The sequence below is a fragment of the Manis javanica genome, chromosome 17 (assembly GCF_040802235.1).
Source record: "Manis javanica isolate MJ-LG chromosome 17, MJ_LKY, whole genome shotgun sequence".
Lineage (NCBI taxonomy): Eukaryota > Metazoa > Chordata > Mammalia > Pholidota > Manidae > Manis > Manis javanica.
In genome coordinates this window covers 21361209-21382533 of record NC_133172.1, presented here as the reverse complement: position 1 = coordinate 21382533, position 21325 = coordinate 21361209, and the positions used below count along the sequence as shown (strand labels likewise).

The window sequence follows — 21325 nt, the reverse complement described above, 5'->3', positions numbered from 1 at the left end:
AAAGACATACACAGACTAAAAGTGAAAGGATGGAAAAAGACATTTCATGCAACTAATAGAGAGAAAAAAGCAGGAGTTGCAGTACTTGTGTCAGACAAAATAGACTTCAAAACAAAGATAGTCACAAGAGACAAAGAAGGACATTACATAATGATAAAGGGGTCAATCCAACAAGAAGATATAACCATTATAAATACCTATGCTCTCAACACAGGAGCACCTACATATGTAAAACAAATATTAACTGAATTAAAAGGGGAAATAGAATGCAATCTATTCATTCTAGGAGACTGCAACACTCCACTCACTCTGAAGGACAAATCAACCAGACAGAAAATAAGTAAGGACACAGAGGCACTGAACAACACATTAGAACAGATGGACTTAACAGACATCTACAGACCATTCCACACAAAAGCAGCAGCATACACATTCTTCTCAAGTGCACGTGGTACATTTTCAAGAGTAGATCATATACTATGCCACAAAAAGAGCCTCAGTAAATTCAAAAAGATTGAAATTGTACCAGCCAGTTTCTCAGACCACAAAGGTATGAAACTAGAAATAAATTACGCAAAGAAAATGAAAAATCCGACTAACACCTGGAGGCTTCACAACATGTTCCTAAATAACCAATGGATCAATAACCAAATAAAAACAGAGATCAAGCAATATATGGAGACAAATGACAACAATAATTCAACACCACAAAATCTCTGGGGTGCAGCCACGGCCATGCTAAGAGGAAAGTATATTGCAATATAGGCCTACCTCAGGAAAGAAGAACAATCCCATATAAGCAGTCTAAACTCACAATTAATGAAACTAGAAAAAGAAGAACAAATGAGGCCCAAAGTTGGTAGAAGGAGGGAAATCATAAAGATAAGAGCAGAAATAAACAAAATTGAGAAGAATAAAACAATAGAATCAATGAAAGAAGAGCTAGTTCCTTGAGAAAATCACCAAAATAGATAAACCCCTAGCCAAACTTATCAAGAAAAAAAGAGCCTACACACATAAACAGAATCAGAAATGAGAAAGGAAAAATCACTATGGATACCACAGAAATACAAAGAATTATTGGAGAATACTATGAAAAATTATATAATAACAAACTGGATAACCTAGAAGAAATGGACAAATTTCTAGAAAAATACAACCTTCCGAGGTTGACCAAGGAAGAAACAGAAAATCTGAACAGACCAATTACCAGTAACGAAATTGAACTGGTAATCAAAATACTACCTAAGAACAAAATGCCTGTACCAGATGGCTTCACTCCTGAATTTTATCAAACATTTAGTGAAGACCTAATACCCATTCTTATTAAAGTTTTCCAAAAAACAGAAAAGGAGGAAATACTTCCAAATTCATTCTATGAGGCCAGCATCACTCTAATACCAAAACCAGGCAAAGACACCACAAAGAAAGAAAATTACAGACCAATATCCCTGATGAACATAGATGAAAAAAATACTCAACAATATATGAGCAAACCAAATTCAAAAATACATCAAAAAGATCATCCATCATGATCAAGTAGGATTTATTCCAGGGATGCAAGGATGATACAACATTCAAAAATCCATCAACTCATCTACCATATAAACAAAAAGGACAAAAACCACATGGTCATCTCCATAGATGCTGTAAAAGCATTTGACAAAATTCAACATCCATTCATGATAAAAACTCTCAACAAAATGAGTATAGAGAGCAAGTTACTTAACATAATAAAGGCCATATATGACAAACCCACAGCCAACATTATACTTAACAGTGAGAAGCTGAAAGCTTTTCCTTTAAGATCGGGAACAAGACAAGAATGCCCACTCTCCCCACTTCTATTCAACATACTACTGGAGGTCCTAGCCACGGCAATCAGACAACACAAAGAAATAAAAGGCATCAAATTGGCAAGGAAGAAGTTAAACTGTCCCTGTTTGCAGATGACATGATATTGTACATAAAAAACCCTAAATAATCCACTCTAAAACTACTAGATCTAATATCTGAATTCAGCAAAGTTGCAGGATACAAAATTAATACACAGAAATCTGTGGCATTCCTATACACTAAGCATGAACTAGCAGAAAGAGAAATCGGGAAAACAATTCCATTTACAATTGCATCAAAAAGAATAAAACACCTGGGAATAAACCTAACTAAGGAAGTGAAAGACCTATACTCTGAAAACTACAAGACACTCATGAGAGAAATTAAAGAAGATACCAATAAATGGAAATACATCCCATGCTCATGGATAGGAAGAAGTAATATTGTCAAAATGGCCATCCTGCCTAAAGCAATCTATAGGTTCAGTGCAATTCCTATGAAAATACCAATAGCATTCTTCAACAAACTAGAGGAAATCATCCTAAATTCATACGGAACCACAAAAGACCCCAACTAGCCAAAGCAATCCTGAAAAGGAAGAATAAAGCAGGGGGATCTCACTTCCCAACTTCAAGCTCTACTACAAAGCCACAGTAATCAAGACAATTTGGTACTCACATAAGAACAGACCCATAGACCAATGGAACAGACTAGAGAGCCCTGATAGAAACCCAACCATTTATGGTCAATTAATATATGATAAAGGAGCCATGAATATACAATGGGGAAATGACAGCCTCTTAAACAGCTGGTGTTGACAAAACTGGACAGCTACATGCAAGTGAATGAAACTGGATTATTGTCTAACCCCATACACAAAAGTAAACTCAAAATGGATTAAAGACTTGAATGTAAGTCATGAAACCATAAACCTCTTAAAAGACAACATAGACAAACATCTCCTGAATATAAGCATGAGCAACTTCTTCCTAAACGCATCTCCTCAAGCAAGCGAAACAAAAGCAAAAATGAACTCATGGGACTACATCAAACTAAAAAGTTTCTATACGGCAAAGGACACCATCAACAGAACAAAAAGGCATCCTACAGTATGGGAGAATATATTTGTAATGACATATCCGACAAGGGGTTAACATCCAAAATATATAAAGAACTTATATGCCTCAACACCCAAAAAGCAAATAACCCGATTAACAAGTGGGCAGAGGATATGAAGAGACAGTTCTTCAAAGAAGAAATTCAGATGGCCAAAAGACACATGAAAAGATGCTCCACATCACTAATTATCAGGAAAATGCAAATTAAAACCACAGTGAGATATCACCTCACACCAGTAAAGATGGCCAGCATCGAAAAAACTAAGAACAACAAATGCTGACAAGGATGCTGAGAAAGGGGAACCGTCCTACACTGCTGGTGGGAATGTAAGCTAGTTCAACCATTGTGGAAAGCAATATGGAGGTTCTTCAAAAAACTAAAAATGAAATACCATTTGACCCGGGAATCCCACTCCTTGGAATTTACCCAAAGAACACAACTTCTCAGATTCAAAAAGACATATGCACCCCTATGTTTATCACAGCACTTTTTACAATAGCCAAGATATGGAAGCAACCTAAGTGTCCATCCTTCAGTAGATGAATGGATAAAGAAGATGTGGTACATATACACAATGGAATACTATTCAGCCATAAAAAAGAAACAAATCCTACCATTTGCAACATGGATGGAGCTGGAGGACATTATGCTCAGTGAAATAAGCCAGGCGGAAAAAGACAAATGCCAAATGATTTCCCTCATTTGTGGAATATAACAATGAAGCAAAACTGAGGGAACAAAATGGCAGCAGACTCAGAGACTCCAAGAATGAACTAGTGGTCACAAAAGGGGAGGGGTGTGGGAGGGCAGGTGGGGAGGGAGGGAGAAGGGGATTGAGGGGTATTATGTTTAGTACACGTGGTGTGGGGGTCACGAGGAGAACAGTGGAGCACAGAGAAGGCACATAGTGAATCTGTGACATCTTGCTGCATTGATGGACAGTGACTGCATTGGGGTATGGGTGGGGACTTGATAATATGGGTAAATATGGTAACCACATTGTTTTTTCATGTGTATATCAATTGTACCTTAATAAAAAATTTAAAAAAAAAAGAATACAGAGAGAGATTTTCTCATGAGCTATAGCAAGACTTCCATGAAATAACACATGTTTTTTGTTTTCTTTATAATGGAATGTAAAGCTAACCCTCCTATTATGACTGCTGCTACATAAACATCTAAGTCCTAATGATACAATATGAATGTTGTCCAGCTGCTGAAGAGCTGAAGTGTGTCAAAACTCGCCAAATGTAGGACTTTGGGCTAATGACTAACATTTGAGCTCAAAACAGAGTGCCACAGGACCCTGTCATAGGGTCACTGAGAGGATGAAATGACATGCTTCTTAAGCACTTGCCAGAGCCCATGGCACTGAGGAAACACTAACAAACAACTATTCTTGTTATCAAGACTGTAGTGACAGACAAACACCAAAAATTTTTCAAAGTGTTTTTATCAAGAGGCTTACAGTATTCTAGTTTCAAAGTACACTAAAATGAAGGTATAATCCTTGCACGAAATGAGTTCTCATTGTTAACAGTCAAGCCATGTATTCACATATTTTATAGATAAAAAAGTCTAAACTTCTCTAGTGTCTATAACCTCTGAGGGCACAGGCAAGGGTCCTAAGTAGAAAGAAAGTCAGCTCTCTGGTGTGCTGGGCCCACTGCACGATGGGGGAATCCCAGGCCCCAAGTGATAATACTTCTTCCCTCCCTCCTGCAAAGCAGTTCTGTTGAAAGGCAGAATTGTGTTTCAAAAGAAAACTATGTGCACAATTCAAATTCATTTTAACATACTTTCCACCTAAATCCTTGGGTTTTAATGCTTTGTATTTTGAAAAAATGTTATTGCATTCAGCTCTGAAATGTGAGAACTACATACACCTGAAAGGGATACACCATAATCACACAGAAAAACCACATTAAGTGCTTCATTATGGAACGATGACAAGTATTTCAAAGGACATGAATCTAATTACTCTACTTGGGATTTTCTTATCAGTATGAACAGCTCCAGGACCCACCACTTGCAGCTGAACACCAGGGTGACATCGGTGCCTGCTCATGTGAGACTCACCTTGGTCTCTCTGGAGAGGGGTTGGGGCTGCGGGGAGGAGGTGTACGGGGCACAGCTGGCTTCGGTGCGATGCTGGCCGCAGGGAGAATGCCATGGATGATGTGTTTCTGCACAGATGAAACACAGCAGAGGTCACTGGTGTATGGGATCACCTGGGTCCTGCCATTCCCCACACCCTGGGCCTAGAAAGGGAGACCTGCACAGGCCACCTGGGGATCTAGCCCCACCAGGAGGCCCACTACTCCTGCTGCCCTCTTCAGTTCCCATCTGGCCAGACAAGCATGCCCACCCAGTGAGCACCATTACAGCTGCCCAGTGTGGGTTCCTCTCATCCTTCTTTTCCCGAAGGGGCTTCTGACCATCCCGCAGAGTCACCCTCTCGCATCACCACTTGTCTCATAGCAGTGCCCCTGATAACCCTCCTCCCTCACTTGCCACCCCCTGCAGAAAGGAAGCTTCCTGGGAGCAGGCAACCTTCATGTCTTTATCACCCCAGCACTCTGGCACTTAGTGCACTATCTGACACCCAGTAGGGGCTTCATAAAGATTTCAGGTAGCGATCTCAAAGATGCCGAGAAATGAAACTAGTTCCTACACTCAATGAAAGCCAAGAGCCTGGCTTTAGGCAAATGGGAGTCTCTCAGAAGTTTCTGAATATATACCAGTCTTCATGTTGTAGTCCCCAGCCATTCATTCACACCTACCCAAAGCAAAACACGGTTATAGCAACAAAGAAACTTTGTCTTCATCCTCAGGGTGAGAGAGCTTGGAGAAAACCACCCAAATTCTTATGATGTAACACAGAATTATGGAAAGTGTCAAGGGAGAGGTAAAGACAAAGCACTGGGGTGGCCCAGGGAGGAAAGAACTCTTTCAGGTCTGGGAGCCAGCAAGTGGACTTCTAATGTCCCCTTGGAGAAAATGAGGGGCATTTACACTGGTCATCCAAGATGACCACTGCTCTTAATTTGGGGAATGTGATGGAAATGCATTCTAGGAAAAGGGAGTGGCATGAACAAAGGAATGAAGCAAGAAATTAGTGGCAGTGTTCTGGAAATAACAAGTACCCCAGTTTGCAGGAATACAGAGGCATCTGGGAGGGAAAGACTAGAAAAAAGCACAGGTGGTATGAATAGGGATTGTTTCAATTTAAAAGTTTTGATACCAGACTAAAGAGATCTTGTGGGCTAGTGAGAAGCACCCAGCGACCACCCCTGGAAAGATATATCAGGCTGTGGTTGGTACAAGGTACAGGGAAGAGAAGGGAGGCACAACCAAGAGAAAGAGCCATGGTTCTGGGCATCCTTCAGGCGTGAGGGATGGCAGACCTTCCAATGTCTCCTGCAGCCTCAGTCCCACTTGCAGGGCCCACCCCAAGAGCAGGGCTTCCGAAGCGGTCTCTGCTGTATCCCTCTTTTCTGATGGCCCTTCTGTGTAATACCTACCATCCTGCACGTGTGCATAACTTGACAGTTTAACGTCTGCCCCCTCTCCCTGTCTCCCATCCCACACTGCCTGGGAGATGCTCAAAGACAAAAAAAGGGTTTCTTCACCGGTGACTCCCCCAGGGCTGGCATCCAGTAGGTTTTCCAAAAGGGATCATGAGTTTTGTTTTGATTTTTGAAAGAGTGAATCCCCCTTGTGCCACCATAATCATTTCCTAACTGTGGTCTCCCTGACTTAGCCTCTAAAACACAGGATGAAACTACCTCGACCTAGCATGAAAACCCTGATGGGGCAGCCCCATTCTCTTCATGACGGGTAAATGGATTAGCATGGCACAGAAGGCTGCTATCATGATTCCTCCCAATGGACACAGACTCATTTCTTGCTAACCTCCTTATCCCTACACACATCCACTGTGCTTTAACACTCAGAATTGCCTCCCTTTTCCCACAAAGGAAATAATTAATTCTTTTTCAGGCATTTATATGTGTTGTTTCCTCCATCCTAAAGTCTCTTTCCTTACTCCTTCCCAAGGCCCAGGTCACCTCTCTGGACTGCATTGCCATCCCTTCTTTGATACATGCCTCTACAGGAGTTCTTGCCCTCCATTTGGGGCTGAATTATTTGTGGGTTTGTCTATCCTTTAGACAGCAAGGCTACAGGCTTTCAATCAATTGTGGTTATATAGCACACAGTAGGAACTCAATCATGCACTAAAAGCTCAGTAAATGTGCTGAGTTAGCAAAATTGTGATGCAAAAGTATGTTTCAACTGTGTTTTCATTGTTTCTCAACATCCACCTTTCTAAAATTGCTCCAACAGATAGTAGGGCTGAGAACAGGAAGCCAAGTCAGACATGCTTTCTAACCTCAACTTAAAACAGATTTCAGGAGTGTCTTATCAAAATTAGGTTTACAAAGAACTGGATTTAAGTAGGTTTGGAATTTTTTCCAGGCACCTGTGGAAAAGAAAGACAGGAGCAAGGGAGTTAAGGGTGTATACGGGGAAAGGTTATAATGATGGACCGTGGAATTCTAAGTTAGGGCTGGAAATGAGGGCAGTGAAGACATTGGTAAGGGTGACGGAAAGTGTCAACTGATTGTTGGAGTCAGGATACTAGAGAAAGTGAGTAGAAGAGACCGGAGGGGTTAGATGAGCCTGGGAGTATGCACTCGCTGCGACACAGTGGCCTTGGGAAGGTTTGGAGGGAAACATTCCAAGACAGAAGGAACAGCAAAAGCCTGAAGGTACAGAAGAAAGCCGAGTATGGCTGGACAGTGTGTAAGCCTGAGTTGGGGGCTGGGATTCTCGTGAGCGCAATAGTACGATCATATCCGTATTTTAAAAGAACCCCTTTGACTGCTACGTGGAGGACGGATCTAGAGAGAGGCAAGAGTGGAAGCAGAGAAACAGTAAGGAGCTGCAGCAACAGTCCAGGAAGACGCTGGAGGCGGGGTGGGGGCGAGAACAGCTGATATATTTGGTGGGTAGACTATGGAACTTGCTGATGAGGTGTACGTGGTGGGTGGCGGACAGAGGAATCAAGATTGCCTTCCCAGCGGTAGACATTCAGGAGAGCAACAGGTGTGTGCCGGGCACAAGTGAACACCCCGACATCGGAGCGAATGCCGCAGGGGAGACAGGGCGATTCCTGTTCGCCTGAGGCCGACTCTAGGATTCCCCAGAAACGAAAAACCAGAGTTCTTTAACGGAAAACCTCGTCCTCTTGTGCCGCTGTCTTCCCTCAATCTCAGGACAAATCCTCACCCTTCTCCCTTAACTCCGAGACCCCGGCCAGAAAGTTGGGCGAGGATCTACTTACAAACTGGCTCCTGCGGCCTCTCCGAAACCCCAGGAGCATCTTTGCCGCGCGGGGGTGGCCTAAACAGGGTCGGACCGACGAGCAGGCCTCAAAGCCGGGTACCGCTCCCTAAAAGCCGTCAGGCTCCCGCTGGCCTAGCCCCAGACACTTTTTCTAGGTAAAGGACTTTGCAACAACTTCGTCTACCATTGGCTCTGTTTTTTCCTAGACCAATCAGCGCCAAACTTACTTCACACCCGTTGCTTATGGCAACCAGAGGCTTCCCCCACCCCTCCAAATCCTCCGGAGCGGAAACAGGGCGCACTGTCGTTCTCTTATTGGCTAGTTCGGGTATCGATCTGACACATAGCCTATCCGGGGACGTGGTAGATGGAGGGTGAGCAGGATGGTAGACTGAAAGAAGTTGCGGGAGGGATCCCGGAAGTGGCGCGTTTCAGGTAATGACAGAGCCCCTGGACTGGTAGGGTCCGGGCCAGCTTGGTGCCCGCCCTGGACCGGACGGAGCCAAGGCGCGAACTGAGCCGCGTTATCAGGGGATCAGAAAACGAGGGACGCGGCTACCAGGACAGGAATCTCCTGGGTCTTAGACTTTGGCAAATAATTCACTCTTTTTACACTCCGCAGCTCCTGATAATAAGGACCGGGCTTTGAGTGGATGTGCATCCGTGTGCAGGAGAGCCTGCTCAAGGGCTTCTTCCGTTTCCCTTGTTAGATCCAGGCTGCCGATGGCTAGGAACCCCTCTGATGGCACAGGACCCATGCATGTGCCTTTTGGGCACGTTGTGGCCAACGAGAAATGGCGCGGGTCGCAGCTGGCACAGGGGATGCAAGGTCAGTGGGCTGCCCTTTCCATAAGTCCTCTCCTACCCCTACTTTTAAAAAACGTGCTACCAGTTGCCCTCTTTTCATCGAATGCTCACGGAACTCATTTTCTTGCCTGTATTTTAAGGGAAAATTAAACTCATTTTTGAGGATGACCTGACACCGGTAGATTTTTACTTGTCCAGCAAATCCTGTGTTCTTTATATCACTGAAGCTGATTTAGTGGCCGGAAATGGCTACAGAAAGAGGCTGGTTCGGGTTAGAAATGTAAGTACTGAGTTTAAGAAACTGATTTCAATCCCATCTCCTTCTATCATTTGGAATAATTTATATTAAACCATCGTCCATTCCAAGCACTGTTTAAGTGATAGCTTTTGTAACCTTGAAAAGAATTTTGTTACAAAATGGTTTACTGTTGTTTTTTTTTAGTCCAGTAATCTTCAAGGGATTGTAGTAGTTGAAAAAACGCAGATGAGTGAACAATACTTTCTGGCCGTACAGAAGTTTACTGTGCTGGACCTTGGGATGGTGTTGCTTCCAGTGGCCAGCCAGATGGAAGCCTCATGCCTTATTATCCAGTTAGTAAGTACCAATTCCTACTCCTCCGTAATAGCCTGTCTATGGACTCTTAACTGACCTTCATGGATCCTTTACTCTAGCAACTGCCCTTCTTATGGTTGCAGTCCACTAATCCAATCTACAGTTTATATTCCAAGATCCCCAGTGGATGCCTGAAACTGCATAGTATCAAACCCAATATATATGTTTTTTCGTATACACACATGCCTATGATATAGGCAGAGTAAGAGATTAACCACAATAACATAATGTAATAGAATAGTTATAGTACACTGTAATAAAAATTGTATGGTCTATCTCAAAATCTTATTATACTGTACTTACCCTTCTTATTGTGAAGATGTGAAATGATAAAATGCCTGTGTGATGAGATGAAGTGAGATGAATGACCAAGCATTGTGATGTAGCGTTAGGCACTGTTGACCTTCTAACAATAGGTCAGAAGGAGGATCATCTGTTTCTGAGCTGACCTAGGGTAAATGAAACCATTTAAATCAAAACCTCAGAAAAGGGTCTCCTGTATATCATTCCCTGTGTTAGTTTATAAAACCTTTTTGAGGAATTTAAGTTCAGAATGCCTGCAGCCTGCTGAGCTTGATGTCCATTCTAGCTAAGTCTAATTAAATTGGAGACCTGACTTGGACTCCCAAGTGATGATGATGCCATCATTCAATATTCTGCACTTATATTGGTAAAAATGTCAACTGCAAGCTACTTTGCCTCATCCCCATATATCTTTTAAGCATCAGCTCTTCTAGGTGCAAATTTGTTTATTTTTTTTCTGAAAATCTGATTCTCTGCTGTTCTGATTATTCAACTTAGTTGTACATTAGAATTTCCTGGGGAACTTTTAAAAATAGGGACTAATTAAAAATCAGAACATGAAGGCAGGGCCTAGGCATCAGTTTTTGTTGTTAAATTTTTCCCTCTAATGTGTAGCTGAGAACCAAATTGGAATGACAAGCAGCCCTGACTAGAACCACAGATCCCCCTCCATCTCTACCACTCTCCGCCAGATCACTTGCTGAACTGTTCCTGACTTCCTGTAATATAATGTTAATATCTAAGGTTTTTTCTTTGATAGGCAAGCTTCCTGAAGGTCCTGTATCAAGCAGGTATAGCCATCATTTAATCCCATACAACTGAAACGTTTCTTAGTGGACCATACGAACATGTTTGAATTCCTCAGTGTTTTCATTGGTTATATCCATTGTAAAACTCAAGTTTTTGTAAATTAATGTTTATCTCTTACTCCTTTGTGGAGTCATATGGTTCATCTTTCAATAATTTTGCTGTTTGAAAAATTATATTCATGGTATATGAAAATATTTGTGGTAAGTCAAACTGAACCACATGGAAAAACTAAAGATAAAATTTCTACAAATGTTTAAGAAAACTCAGTTCTCTAGAGGGCACTCACGTGCTTTTCCTTTCATTTCTATTCAGGTTCAAGAGCAAACCAAAGAGCCAAGTAGGAATCCTTTTCTCAAGAAGAAGCCAGCTGTGATCTCTGAGCCATCCCTCCTCCGAACTGTGCAACAGATCCCAGGAGTTGGAAAAGTGAAAGCTCCCCTTCTGCTTCAGAAGTTCCCAAGTATCCAGCAACTAAGTAATGCCTCCATCCAAGAACTGGAGCCAGTGGTTGGACCAGCAGTAGCACAGCACATCCATGCCTTCTTCACACAGCCCCGGTGACAGGCTTCTCAAGGCATCTACTGTACGTTCTCCTTTACACCACAAATTACAGGATCATGTATTCATCTCATATTTAAAAGGTATCAAAGATTTCCTCTCACAACAACTAGTGAAAGGTGAGGTGAGACCTGAATAAAACCTGCCAGTTGTCCTACCCTGCTCTCTGGGTTTAGGCATTTAACTTACTGGGTCTCTGATGGCACTGCCCTCATTCTGCTAGCAAGAAGGAGACTGGCAGGGATCTTCGTAAGAGAGTCAGTTTACTTCGGAACTCTCAGATTCAGCAAAAAGCCAGCCTGAGTAGCTTTTAATGTGTGCCCTTGACCTATGTCTATCAGGGAAAGGTCTTACTAAGTTTCCAACCGTGGATGTGGCCGTCTAAAGGAAACAAACCTACAATGAGGCACTGTACACCATAAGCCCCTTGTTTCTGGTGGCAGAGCTGCTATTCTTCAGGTATGGTCTTAATACACTTAAGCTTTGAGGGCTGCTGCCAGTGTTAATAAACAATTGTCCTGCCTTTTTTCTTCCTTCCTTCCTCCCTCCCTCCTTCCTCCCTTCCCTTCCTGGTAGCTGTACAGTTTGTTTATAATCACTAGGCATGTCTTCTGAACACAGAAAGCCTGGAGCCTAGAGTTCCTGTTTAAAGATTAAAAAGCCAAGGTGTGTGAGGGAGGAAAACAATGTGCTTAGAAATGTACAGCCCAATGGTGGGAAGATATACAGGAATATGGCAGGGCAGCTGCATCCAGAGAGGAGAGCTGGGGGCTGGGGATCAAAAGGTACAATTGCCTATTCAAAAAATAAACACAGTTAAAGATGCTATATGTTCTCAAAGATACTAGGATAACTTGAAAGTTCTTTAAGTCCAGTTTTGTGAAATGTTAGTAATTTTTAAAACATCAAACACCAGAAAAGCATTTTGTGCATTAAGGTAGACACGAGGAGGGAATTAAAGCAAAATAAAAGCAGAACACATTAACTCAGGCAAATGAATGTGTTTATTTAAATAATTATACAAAAATGGCCCTAAGAGCAGGGGCTACATTTTCCCCAAGTTGGTTGCTTCCCTTTTGATATTGTACACTACAAAATACTTAAATTCTTATTAATTCTCAAAATTAGATTTCAGTATTATGTATTTTTAGCTATATAACTTGTTCTATGTCAACAGTGAATCTTAGAATCACGGTGTCATCCAACTTAGAGCAAGAGAAATCAACTCGTAAGAATGCTATTTTTAAAAAGTCAAACAGCTTTAAACTTGAATCATTTACATCTTTATAAAATGTTTTTAACTCATCTTAAAAACTCTTAAAATATACAATTATGTACTTTCTACTTTAAAGAAAATGAAAAATGTTTTGAGTATCAAACAGTATATTATCTACCTTGTAGATAGCGTCTTCATCTAACACTGCCACTGTGTTAGCAACTTTTCAATGACCTTTTAATGAAGAAAAGCAGCTGTTCCTAAATTGTTTTTTGTTACATCATGACAAACTTGGCAATAGGCTTTATTCTGGAAGTAGCATTCATATTACATAGAAATAATGGTAAAATCTTTTTGTCTTAGGTGAATGAATTCCCCTTATGGAAGCAGTTGTTTGGAACAGTTTTTAGTAACACTAATTTAAGTCTATCATTATAGTCCCTTGACCTACCTTAATTTTGGATCAGAATTTTGAGTTAAGGAATGATGATCTATTACCCACGCATGGAAACTATTACGAGTAGAACCAATATATATGTGTAACTCCAACTTAATTCTGATAGTAACTAAAAGTCACAACTGTGCCCATTAAAAATAGCTATATTTTCAACATGATTCTATTTATAATACTTTATATAATAAATAACTTGCAGCAATATGGTGACACTGTCCAAACAAGTGTGTTTTCCACAAATATCTAGAGGTTTCTTGTTACTTACATTTCATAAAGACATCAATTGTTAAGTTTACACTGTGAGAAAATAGGATTTGAGAATATTTGGAAATTTTCCATTATGGTACAAGTCTGAGGACCTAACGAGCACCGGGAATATTCTGGGCCTGAACATTTTTATTTCCTCACATTAGTACAAGGAACTGTCGGAGTTGAGGAGGCTGAAAGGAGAGGGGAGCTTCTTCTTGACTTGAGGTCTTGTGACCCCCACTGATGGGAGGCACAAAGTGCTGGCCGACTTCTGTCTGTTCTTGTTGGTGCCCCAACTCAGAAAAGAAAGCTTTTTTGATATTTTCTTGGTTTTATCAATTTTATCATCATCATCTATGGCTAAGCAGATCATGGAGTAAGTTTTCTGCATTCCCACAGAGTATGTGGCACACTTACTATGCTGCACATAGAAAAGGAAGAGAAGGGGTGTTAGTAATCCTCAAGATACATGACGAATGACTGCCAAGTTGGAGACTGACATTGTACACTTACAGCATCCCCTTTAAAATTAAGTTGATATAATTCTGAAACTTGGGTGACTAACGCTTGTATAGAATTAGGTTCTTAAAATCAAGGACACTTTTTAAGAAATATATTCAAGAGCAGTAAACTAGGCTAGGGACCATTACCTTTTATGATTCTTAGTGTTTTTGAAAATGTCACACAATCTCATAGTCAACAATCTAAAAAACATACAGTGAACCATAGGTGTCCCTCCCACCTTGGTTTCCGGGCCCTTCCCCTGAGGTAACCACCATTTCTATTACACTTTGAGAGGTAACGTTCATATATAGGTTTTGATGAGTGTAAACATACACCATCATTTGTCTTTCCTTAAAAGAGGTACACTCCATGTTCTGGTCTGTACCCTGCTTTCTTTACTTAAGGTAACTTAGTTTTCAGTCCAGGCCAGTAGGTATAAACCAACTTTAATTGGTCTATAATTCTCTTTAAAGACAATATAGAATCCATGGTGAAGATAATAACTTTTTCCCTATTTTTTTAAGCTGGTGTAATACAGACTAACATAAATTTATCATTTTAACCATTTTAAAGTGTACAGTTCAGAGGCATTAACTACATTCACATTGTACGTTCATCACCACATCCACCTCCAGAACTTTTTCATTCTTCCCCAAATGAAACTCTGTACCCGTTAAACCATACTATTAATTAGTAAGGATTGTGTAGGGCTCAAATAGGAAATCTGAAGGAATCTGTTTTCTAAACACTTCATGTTTCTAAGGTTTCCCAATACTGAGATTGCTTTGTTCACCACATGTTTATTGACTATGGCTATTTATTATGTTCCAGCCCCTGAAATCAGACCATTTATATAAATATACATATAATATATCTGAAGTGGTTGGGTACACTGTTCATAGCACAAATCAAGGAATTGGAGCAAGGCAGCAGTAAAGGAGGGTATTCACTATAGGATGTCCTTCTTGAGTTTGTCTCCTTTGAATGAAGATGCCTCTTGCTTTTCTGTTAAACTTCCCATTAACTCCACCACATTCTATCATTAAAAGTGTTAACAAACAGCACTGGAGGTAGATTTGAGGGCTCCAAACATTTTTTAAGCTTAACCTGCTTGGAGTCTTATGCTTCGTCACCACCGCTCCCTTACAAATACCCTCAGTTCTCTTCCATACTTCAGCCAGCGAATATCAAACTCCAGTGGTGCACCACCCTCTGCACTGCCCAGGCCCACATCCATGCAGCAGCACGTTCCTGGAGGGTATTTATCAAGCCGCTGGTTTCCCTTGAAATCCTAACCCCAGCCCCAAACCACTACTAGGCACCCTGGTACCTGGCACTCCCACATATCGCTAGTAATTTAATTCCTTCTCTCTAGCCCCTCACATGCCCTCCTGATACCCCTGCCTTGTACTTAACTGCATCTGTTCTCAGGAACAAGCCCTCCCATGTGCCTGGATCTCACTCCCCTCTCCTCCAGGTAGCTCCTCCTTCGTGCACTCCTGTGTCCCAGACCTTTCCCTTCAGTGCACAAGCTTACTGTGAGATCCAGGCACACATAAATGTGCATGCACATGTTGCCTTCTTTTAAAAAGCTTTCCTCTTATGTCCCATCTCCCAGCTACCACCCCAATGTCTCTGCTCCCTTTCTTATGTCTTCCATCCTCCCATCCACCTTTTTTCCTGTCCTCCTTCAGCATGTTTTCCACTACCCAGTCCCCCACTCTTTCTGGTGTGCCTCTTGAGATGCTCAGGGCTTTATGGAGCAGTTAGAAACCACTGCACTCGTCTAACTTAGACTGATGAGGAACCTGAGGCCTAGGGAGTGTATTAATCTGCTGAAGGTCACACAGTTTGATAACAGCAGAAAGGGCCTGATTCTAGGTCTTCGATTTCAATCCTGGGATGCTTTCTACTAGCATTCAAAGTATGCTCCTCCTATTATAACATTTATTATGAGTTGAAATATATCCCATCTAGGCATTGTTTTCTCATTTTCCTGAGCCTCAGAACTATTCCCTGATGCCCAAACTGGTGGTAAAGCCAGAATTCAAGTCCAGACAGTCTGAGTGTAGAATCCTTGCTTTTAATCAATACATCACATTCTTAACAGGTTCAAAAATATGACAGATGGAAAGACCAATTTTCCTATATTTTCAGGGTGTGGCTGCCCTGTAAAACTACACCTCCTCTGCTGTGCTCTCTCCTCCAGCCCTTCAGTCCAGAGACCAACTCTTGTATTGATCTGCCTTTTGACAAACTTCTTTTTTTCCTGGTTGGGACCTTGATCACTTGTCCAGCAATTTCATGGATTCTGCCCCTAAAAATACCATTTCTCGTGATTCCCTTCTCCCTAGGTGTTCTGAGGCTCACCTTCTTTATCTTCCTTATTTTTAAAATTGAGATCTAATTCACATTCCAAAAAATTCACCATGTTGATACAGTTCCATGGTTGTTAGCATATTCAGTTGTGCAAGCATCACCACTATCTAATTTCAGAACATTTCCATCCCCCACTGAAAGAAACCTCATACCCACCAGCAGTCACTGCCCACTCCCCAGGGCCCCAGCCCCTGGCAACCACTGATCTACGTTCTGTTTCTATGGATTTGCCTGTTCTGGACATTTCTTACCAATGGAATCACACAATCCATTCACTCTCCAACCCTCCCTAGTCTGAGTTTCTGTACCCCCACAAAGCATGTCCTTTTGTCCTGCTGCCAAATATAACAGACTCGGCCCCACCTCCCTCCTCCACCTTTTAACTCTATTGAGCACCACTGATTGCTCTCTCCAGGCAGCATTTTCTTCTTCGTTCCAAAAGCTCCTTTTCATCATACCTCTGAACTCCCCTTCACAACTTCCTTTGCCCCTATTTCTCTTCTAGCTGATCTCTAAATTCTTGAGCTATCTCAGGGCTTAGTCCTCAGCCCTCAGCTCCTTGAGGGTCACTTCATTTTGTGTCTTCCAGCTTTAAATATCTATGCTGACGATTCTCAAATATTTATTTGCAACTCTGACTTCTTCCTGGAACTGAAGATTTGAACATCTAATTGCCTAGTTTACATTTACATTTGGATGTCTAATGGCATAAGAACATTCAAAGTACAACTCTTGTTTTCTCTCTCCTCTGCCTCCTCACCCCTGCCCCCTGCCCCACATCATTACAAAAAATGATGCAATTGTTCACGCCAAAATCTGAGGACTCATCTGTCTTTCCACCATCGTTTTTTTACACCAATCATCTACAAATCTGTGCCAGCTCTACCTCCTAAATATGTCTTAGGTGCATCCCCCAATCTCCACCTCCACTGACATGGTCCCCACCCACCTTACCCACTGCTGTCCCTGAACTCCGTGTAAGCTGCTAACATCGCTGGCCTGGATGACTGTCAGCCAGCTCACTCTGCTGCCAGCCAGCCAGCCTACAGGTAGCAGGTGTCCTTCTAAAATCAATTTACCATGTCATTTCCCCTTCTTAAAAGAGCCAATGGCCTCCAAACTCCCACCACTGCCAGTGAGGCTCTGCTTCAATCCCTGCTACTCTCTCCCTTGTCATGATGCTCCAGCTGGAAGGCCTTCTGTTCATTCCTCTAGCAGGAGAAACTTATTCCTGCCCCGGTATCTCTGCACCTGTTGGCCCCCTGCCCAGAGTGTTCCTCTTGTACTTCTTCAAATGGCTGATTCCTCCTAGTCATGCAAGTCTCAGGGCAAGTCTTGAACAGAGGAGCCTCTCCCTACCCCCACTCTTTCCATCGTGTCACATGTTTCTTTTCTCAGCAGCACTTATCAAAATCAAAACCACATATTTGCTCAGAGCCAGCTTTGCGAAAAAGCAACCTTATCTACTTAGCTCAAACTGTACCTCTTAACACTTGAAAAGGGCCTAGGACACAGATGATGAACAATCAATTAAGTGTTGAATGAGTAAGTGAACGTCATTATAGGTGGAAGTGACGAAGGTACATAACTGAAGGAAGCAAAGTGCAAAGTACAGATACAATGATTCCTCCCACCTGGAGAGCAAAAAAGGCTATAACTGCATGTGAACTTGTACAGGCTTCCAACACTTGCCAGGATCTCACAGGAAATGACTAATGCTGTCTGACACGTGCAGAGAGTTTCACATGGCATCTTAAGCCCTTCTGTACCATCTGAGTATTTTTTTCTACCGTGAGTTACCATGAGTATGTATTACTTTTGTAATTTTGTAAACTCTATTTGAGTTTAATCAGAAAAATACATCAGTTGGTTCTTTTACCTGCAGGATTAAACAAAAAAGTTTTCCAATGATCTCTTTGACCCAAGGTGAGCACACCCCAGTGATAACAAGCTCAGGGGTTGAGTCGTGTGTGGGCATGTCCCAATGGCGGGCAGGAGGCAGAGCGCCTGCCTGGTAAAGACTCTGGGGCCAGACTCACCCTGACTTCATTCCAGGTTGCTATTCACTGCCAGGGGCTGTCAGCACTCACCACGGACGAGGTGGAGTCCAAGAGGCTCACAACCTTCATCTCAATGTCATCCTCCACAGAGCTCTTCAACAGTTTCATAACCTCGCTCACAGTCAGCCACTTACAATCCACGTCTTGAATGGAAACAATATAATCCCCTTCTTTGGCTCCTGCTAGCTACAGAAGTACGATTTAAAAAAAGGTCACTGTCCTGTTCATTCAAATCCCTGAATCAGTTCCCAAGATCATTAACAAAACAGATATTTGCATAGGTGTGCTCCAAGAAAGCAACAAATCCTTTTTTCTTTGGGCATGTAGCATCCATGAGAGGCCTTTGACACATCCAGGCCTTTTACACAAGGGAACCCCAGATTCATGCACCAGATATATTTGTTTGGGCACCTTTCTTTGTATTTACCAGTCTGACTGCCTGCAAAGATGCCAAGGAGTTTTGGTCCCAATCTAGAGTGGCAGATGCTTACCGCAGCAGAGCAGCGAGGATCCAGGAAGTGGACCTGAACTGGGGAGTTTCCTCTCAAGGTGAATCCCAAGTCCTCTTCCTCTGCAGTGAAGCGAATGCTCCGAGGAGGTGTCCATCTCTTGTTAGCCGAAAACACTGATAAAGGGCCCTTTGGAGTAGAGCATCATTAGGTGTGGGATCTGAAGGCTGAATCAGGCATTTGAAAGCTAAAGGAAATATCTTGAGCCTTGCTCAGAGACGAATGAAACCATCTAGGATAACACTGCTATGAGGAGTCATGTAAGAATGTTAATTTCCACTTTCTCTAAAATATTCAATAGATTTTAGATCAAATTATTTTTTAAATGGTCTTAATTAAAAACTATCTTAAATAAAATCTCTCATTAAGAAATCTAAGATATCTAAAAATATCCTCTTATAGACTTGCAACTTAGAAAAGCTGTCCCCTGTGTCATTATAAAATAAGCATTAAACATACCAGCTTCTGGAAGAAGTCTGTTGCTATCACCTTGGAGAACTGTGGTGGTATAATTTCAACCTCGTGCTCAGTTTTAGCTGGAAAAGATTAAAAGCATGAATGTTTCTGTAATTGAAAGTTATCCTTGAAAACTCAGGTCTAAGTCTTTCTGAAGGGGAGAGGAGGCCAACTTTTCTCCTTACTTTGGTTTAGACAGTAGTATGGAATATGCACTACTGCTCAACCCCCTGGCTCAGTACCTTCCATTCAGGTCCCTACTATGAGCCTGCTCTGGAGGTGGGACTGAGGAGTGACAATCAGACACATTCCCTGCCTCAAGGAGCTTATTTTCATTCCAGTGGACTCCCTCTGGCATTCATAAATCCTACTGAGAAGTAATCTATGTTTCAGCTGTGGCTTTTATGGGAGTCCTGTGTCTCAGCACAAAGTTCTGGGCGAGATGTGTTTCCTCTTTTTATTATTAATGAGTAATGTGAAGATTTTACAGTGAGACGTCAATTTGCCAAACTGTGTCTCCCAGTAGTTCAAATCTCTACCATTATATACATGTCAGGCTCAAGCCAACCCTTAACCACGAGGCTATGCAGTTTCTAACAAAGCATCCTAGAGCAGGCTCAATACACATGACAACACTATGAAAAGAAAATGTGGAGATGACTGGCATGCCAAGGTAACACAAACATCCCTATTCACAGGATGGCCCTGTGGCTGCTTACGAACTCCTTGACACAGCACTGGGCTCAGATAGGCTGCTCATCCACAGTGAGAGTGGAAAGCCCCCTACCCCACAGCCTCACCAGGAACCTCCCTCTGTCAGGTTGTGTCTCCACCTCCTGGCCACAGAGCACAATGTGCAGACAATTGGACCAAGGAGGAGGTGGTCAGTATTCATGAAGGAGAATCCCTGAGTGCCATTCTTACTTCCATCAACCAGCTTCGTCACCTGCGGCAAAGACATTGACCTCCCTAGGCCTTAACTGCTTCATCTTTAAGATGAGGGAGATACTAGTACCCCCATCATATAGTTGGAGGGAGAGCTGAATGAGATTCCACATACACATGATGCTCACTCTTGTGTGTGGCAGATCTCAACTGCTCAGTAGGTATCAGCCAACATTACTACAGACAAGCCTGGGATTCTAGCTTAAGCAGGGCTCTGCCTCTAAGGAGCTGGTCCCTGAAAATTGGGGTAGGCCTCTAGAGAATAGGGACAAAGGTATAGGAAGTGGGATGGCAGGGGATGAGAACAAAGAGGGTTCCCTTGATCGGACCACCCTGCTCCTTCCTCTAACTCCTGTAAAGGCCCCCTGACTCTGCCCTCTAGGACAAAACTGATGGCTACTACCCCACAGACAGCAACTATGCCATTGACCCCTGTATTCCTGAAGCCAGGACAGTGTTCAACACCTTGAAGAGATGCTTAGAAAGCACTGGTGATGCATGATCTCACTCATATGTGGAATCCCACAGAAGCAGAGAGTGGCATGGCAGGTGTGGGGGTGGGAGGGAAGAAATGAGATGTTGGTCAAGGGTACAAAGTTTCAATTATGCAAGATAAGTAAGTCCTAGAGCTGTAACATATAGCATACAGCATAGTGACTATAGTTATTAATATACTACTGTATACTTGAAATCTGATGGGTAGATCTTAAATATTTTCAACACACACACACACACACACACACACACACACACACACACACACACACACACACACACACAGAACTAGATTTTGAGGAACTGTCAAAGCCAAAGTAAAAATTTTCCCTCCATCCCCTGGTTCCATTCTATCAGTGAAATACTTCTCATTTCATAATAAAAATTATTTTTGTCCTTAAAAAGAAAGAAAATGCTGGTGCTGATGGATGGAAAACAGAGGAACAGACAAGCTTAGGGGAGAGAAAGGATGCATTTGGCTCTAAAACCACAGAGCCAGAGGTTGAAGACAGACAGCAAAGTGCATTTCCCAACAAGAAGATAGAACGTGGGTAGGTGTGCAGTGCAGCAAAAACCACACGGCAAAAGATAGTTTTAAGGTTCTCCTGACCAGAGGCAGTGGCTGGAGCCCCAAAGGACTTTAAGGAAAGGCACCCAGAGGAA

The 21325-nt window shown here is 42.3% G+C and overlaps 3 protein-coding genes across 13 annotated transcripts in view; 1 reads left to right on the top strand and 2 right to left on the bottom strand.

The window, feature by feature from the left end:
* CEP89 (centrosomal protein 89) overlaps window positions 1-8460 on the bottom strand; it is an 84907-nt gene extending 76447 nt beyond the window's left edge. For 6 of the 8 annotated variants that reach the window (XR_012126663.1, XM_073225901.1, XM_073225903.1 and 3 more), the window contains exons 1-2: window positions 8303-8460; window positions 5035-5141 (exon numbers count right to left, since the gene is read on the bottom strand). Coding sequence is in view for 5 of the 8 variants with exons in the window: in XM_073225901.1 (XP_073082002.1) it covers window positions 5035-5141; window positions 8303-8341 (146 nt within the window). In the remaining 3 variants the exon portion in view is untranslated. Of the gene's footprint in view, window positions 1-5034; window positions 5142-8302 lie in introns of those variants that run through there. The other 2 variants (XM_073225905.1, XM_073225906.1) reach the window with 2 other exon arrangements.
* Window positions 8461-8587: 127 nt separating this feature from the next.
* On the top strand, window positions 8588-11920 carry FAAP24 (FA core complex associated protein 24). 2 transcript variants are annotated; one of them, XM_017641747.3, is made up of 5 exons: window positions 8588-8739; window positions 8927-9133; window positions 9252-9391; window positions 9554-9706; window positions 11150-11920. In XM_017641747.3, the coding sequence occupies exons 2-5, from the start codon at window positions 9028-9030 to the stop codon at window positions 11396-11398; spliced, it is 648 nt and encodes a 215-aa protein (XP_017497236.1). In that variant the 5' UTR covers window positions 8588-8739; window positions 8927-9027; the 3' UTR covers window positions 11399-11920. The 2 variants fall into 2 exon arrangements, with proteins under 2 accessions (XP_017497236.1, XP_017497235.1); XM_017641746.3 differs by having other exon boundaries at window positions 8591-8739; window positions 9015-9133.
* Window positions 11921-12921: 1001 nt separating this feature from the next.
* The window catches only part of RHPN2 (rhophilin Rho GTPase binding protein 2), a 62542-nt gene continuing 54138 nt past the window's right edge, over window positions 12922-21325 (bottom strand). For 2 of the 3 annotated variants that reach the window (XM_073225908.1, XM_037021563.2), the window contains 4 exons: window positions 19226-19302; window positions 18749-18895; window positions 18288-18443; window positions 12922-13735 (listed from right to left, as the gene is read on the bottom strand). In XM_073225908.1, coding sequence (XP_073082009.1) covers window positions 13475-13735; window positions 18288-18443; window positions 18749-18895; window positions 19226-19302 — 641 coding nt within the window. In that variant the 3' untranslated portion in view covers window positions 12922-13474. Of the gene's footprint in view, window positions 13736-18236; window positions 18444-18748; window positions 18896-19225; window positions 19303-21325 lie in introns of all 3 variants that reach the window. The other variant, XM_037021564.2, reaches the window with a different exon arrangement.

Coding starts and splice junctions, on each gene's coding strand:
- FAAP24 (XM_017641746.3), top strand. CDS start 8,672: ATGGAGGGTGAGCAGGATGGTAGACTGAAAGAAGTTGCGGGAGGGATC. Junction 9,392..9,553: donor GGCTGGTTCGGGTTAGAAAT/GTAAGTACTGAG, acceptor GTTTTTTTTTAG/TCCAGTAATCTTCAAGGGAT. Junction 9,707..11,149: donor CATGCCTTATTATCCAGTTA/GTAAGTACCAAT, acceptor ATTTCTATTCAG/GTTCAAGAGCAAACCAAAGA.